General features: G+C 40.0%; 1 protein-coding gene across 1 annotated transcript; it reads right to left on the bottom strand.

Moving 5' to 3' along the window:
• Positions 1-1,133: 1,133 nt before the first annotated feature.
• On the bottom strand, positions 1,134-3,427 carry LOC149258313 (putative plastidic glucose transporter 2). Its single transcript, XM_089371244.1, has 4 exons — positions 3,049-3,427; positions 2,760-2,874; positions 1,400-1,467; positions 1,134-1,285 (listed from the first exon to the last, which is right to left on the bottom strand). The coding sequence occupies exons 1-4, from the start codon at positions 3,146-3,148 to the stop codon at positions 1,149-1,151; spliced, it is 420 nt and encodes a 139-aa protein (XP_089227370.1). The 5' UTR covers positions 3,149-3,427; the 3' UTR covers positions 1,134-1,148.
• Positions 3,428-3,932: the final 505 nt, after the last annotated feature.

Here is a 3,932-nt window from a genome sequence, read left to right as displayed (position 1 = left end):
TGTGCCCATATTTGTGAACTCCATAAACAGCAGAGCAATGGATATCTTTGGGAGGGTTCTTGAATACAAACTGTTGTGCAATGCGAAAGTAGCTTTTGGTGACCATAATTTAACTGATAATATATAGGTTGAGTTCTATTCCCATCCTGTATCTTTACATTCACATTCCCACGAACAACTGTCTTGTGATCAAGCCTGATTTCAGCAATATGATACTACTTAGTCATCTCACATAATATTATACATAACGCTGAAATTACATTGGCTTCATCTTGGAAACCCAAGTGTTTCAACCTGAAATCAGAACTCATTAAACAATTGAGTACTTACAAATTGTGTCATCAGTAAAGCCCATTAAGTTGAGTAACACTGTTCTTATCAGCTATATCTCGGCATTTGAACTCCGTCTTAAAATTTAGTAGGAACCAAAGAAAAATCTGGAGATGAAAAGCACCAGAAATAGCTGGTGGATAAAGTCCCTTTATAGGCAATAACCTCAAAGTGTTCTGAACGAATTAGAATGGATGGACTGTGTTGTGCGAAAATATCACTTGGAAATCAGAAATCACACTGATTATCACTGGAGGGTGAAATGACGTAGATAGATGTATTTAGCAATACAGGAATGTAGATAGATGTATTTAGCAATACAGGAAACATTCTCAGGACTAAGGAAATTCTAATTGACTTGCATTAAGAGATCATTATAGACACCAGAATCTTGAAATTAGATGTAAGATGAGGATGAAAGACTTGGCTGTCGACCCATTGTTGCATAAAAATCCTACAATAATTAATCAAGTTGTATGTACCCAAGATTACTTGAGAAATACATGTATTATTCTTGAAAAGCCTAGGGCAACAAAATCTAGAACAATGATGCCAATAAAATCAGAAAAGAAAACAGACTAAAGAAATACAAAAGAGGAAATCTGCAGTAGCATTATGGACTGGGAAACCATTACAGGGACAAAAACACAAAATTGAACTGGATTTACTAAGAATACTTTTAAAAATACAGCAACTATATAGGAACTGTAGTTAACTAGAAGTCACAAATATCTAGATATGCAACTAGAGCTTGTCACTGGAATTGATAAACAATTTTATATAATTTAGATAATGAGATCAGGGTGTGTTGAGCCAAACTACCTGACAAATGCACCAATTATCATTGGCACTGCACTCACTTGGAAAGCCCGACGCCGGCCTAGCCCATCCGCAAGCCAACCACTGATTAAGCAACCGAAAAATGCCCCCACAAGAAACATGCTCACAACAAGACCTACATTGAAAATGAAAACGAACAGTCATATACAGAATATGGACACTCGGTACCCCATCACAACAATCTTGGTAAGTTGATAAATTTGTTTTGAATACAAGTGTATGGCCTGACCTTCTGCAAGAGTGTTCCCTGAGAACCCCAGATCAAAAGCAATGTACTCCAGGGGTGCATTCACCACTCTGCACTTCACAACACCAATATCTTCAGTAAATTTTTCAAGATCACAGCATCTAACTAAATCCTATCTAGCCTTCATGCAAGTAAAATTAATTGCACAAAGAGAGGTGAGGTGCATTCTACAGCTGGGGTGGGATAGCCAAGGGGTGAATCCACCAATCTGCACTTCACAAGACTCCAGTCTTTAATAAATTCTTCAATATCGCAGCATCTAACTAAACCCTATCAATCATTCATGTAAGTTAATTTCACTGAGAGAAGCAAGGTGCATTATACAGCCGGGATAGGCAACTCCGGGAATACATTCGTCACCCCCAAATTTTAAGTAAATTCTTCAAGATTGCAGTATCTAAATAAATTATCTCTATCTGTAGCGCAAAGAAAATCGATTGCACTGCAAGATGCATGGTGCATTCTACAGCCTAAGTGTGGTACTCCAGGGGTGCATTGAGTACCCTAAAGTTCACCACCCCCAGATCTTCTTTACATTCTTCAAAATCACGGCATCTATCTATCCTTCGTACAAGGAAAACTAATTGTACCGAGAGAAATGAGGTGCATTCTACAGCCCAAGTGGAGTACTCCAAGACTGCGTTCACCACTCTACCACCATCTCCCAATCTTCGGTAAATTCTTCGAGATTACATTTTCTACCTAAATCATATCTATCGTTCATGCAACCAAAATTAATCCAACTGAGAGAAGCTGTGTACATTCTACAGCCCTGATGGAGATGACCAATCAAAATTGCAGCCTGAGTGGGGGTGATCCATCAGCACTGCAGTTTCTGCAATTCACTGAATCTAAAATGTGCATTAAGCGTATCAAATCTGGATACCAGCACAAACCCATTATGCACCCATCTAAACCCTACTCTGATATGCACCCATCTAAACCCTGGCCTGATATGTGCCTCAACATCGCAGATATGCTGAGCAAGAGGATGCATGTTTCCAGTTCACAGTGCTGACCAACCTGACCTGCAATCTCAAGCCTGGAAACCTCAAGATGCATTTACACAACTTCACTCCACCATACTCGCACAACTTCACCCCATGCCCTCACCCTCATGCATTTGCACGACTTCACCCCACCATACTCTCACAACTTCACTCCACCCCTAGCCCCAGCCCTACCCTCACCCTCATGTCATGTACATCAGAACCAGGCTTGCAGATCTGGTGTTAATATATAGACCTTTAGCGTTCAAGCCGAACACTCGCATGCTAAAAAAAAGACCTATTTCCATTAAAATAAGCTAAAACGAAATCAAATGCAGATTGTTCACACGTACCCAATATGGTATCCAAACAAAAAAGAGGCAATGGTGGCGACGCACACGTGAGGCAGGGACAGCTTCCATGAAGGCTTGATGACCTCTTGATCCATCACGTCCAACTGTGAATACACTATTCCAAAATCCAATAAAACAAATCAGAAACAAAATCACACACCAACACAGAAATAAATCACAATTCTACTCAAATTCCTCCACGAAATGACCCCAGATCAAAAACACAGAACAATTATCCACCCGCAAAATGGCACCTGGTACCCAATACAGAAACCACCCTTATACCCACCTGGAATTCCCACTTCCTGAACTCCTCTGTCTACACCTTCTCTGGAAGGCACACGCTTGTACATGGCATAGGTCTCCCCCATTGCAGACCTCCCCCGCATGCCACCTACAGTTTCCTGTAACCACACTCCAGCCTGAAAACGAAATCACAACAGTGACCGCAAAGAATTTCCCAGAAACTTTGATCTAGCCCATATAAGACCTCAAATCACACCCAGATTGGTTCCGGGCAATGAGAATTGGGTGCAACTTTTACAATGCTAATGGGCTAAAACCAGCACAAACGACACAGAATCAGCGCACCTGCGTCATGCCTTGCAGCGAAAAAGTGACAAAGCAGAGCTAAAAGGATCCCGGAAGACTCTGACCTGAAGACGTAATAACATCAATATAAGGAGCATTTGTTTGCATCTGTCGACCAAAAGTCGTTCTCGCTAACTCGACATGCACCGTGCCAACGCGTCAGCCACGTGGACCAATAAATATCTCGAAGAGTGCATGTAGTTATGTGTATTTCCTTCCATCACTGGATTTGCTTAAATTCCCTCTGCAAGTTTGTTTTTCATTAGATTCACTTTAATCTTTCCTCTGTTAGTACGCAATTAGGTGGTCACCGAATGGTTTTCTAGATCCTTCATATTTTTTCACTCCTCGTTCTCCTTATTACCGAACACTAATATAGTTTTCGCCCTAAATTTTTTTGTATTATTTGTTTTTATAAAAAATTAATTATAATTTTTGATATTATTTGATTTTATAAAAAAATTAATTATAATTTAAGATTTTTGTGATCCATAATGTAGATATAAGTCTTTCGGATTAATCACATCGTCGAGGAATCAACTAATATGGTTCATCCTCAGGACAAGGTGGATGAGGAGTAAT

The sequence above is a fragment of the Pinus tabuliformis genome, chromosome 6 (assembly GCF_031772625.1).
Source record: "Pinus tabuliformis cultivar Carrire ecotype Pingquan chromosome 6, CPIR1, whole genome shotgun sequence".
NCBI lineage: Eukaryota > Viridiplantae > Streptophyta > Pinopsida > Pinales > Pinaceae > Pinus > Pinus tabuliformis.
The sequence above is the reverse complement of the archived record's forward strand: the minus strand, read 5'-3'. Positions and strand labels throughout refer to the sequence as shown.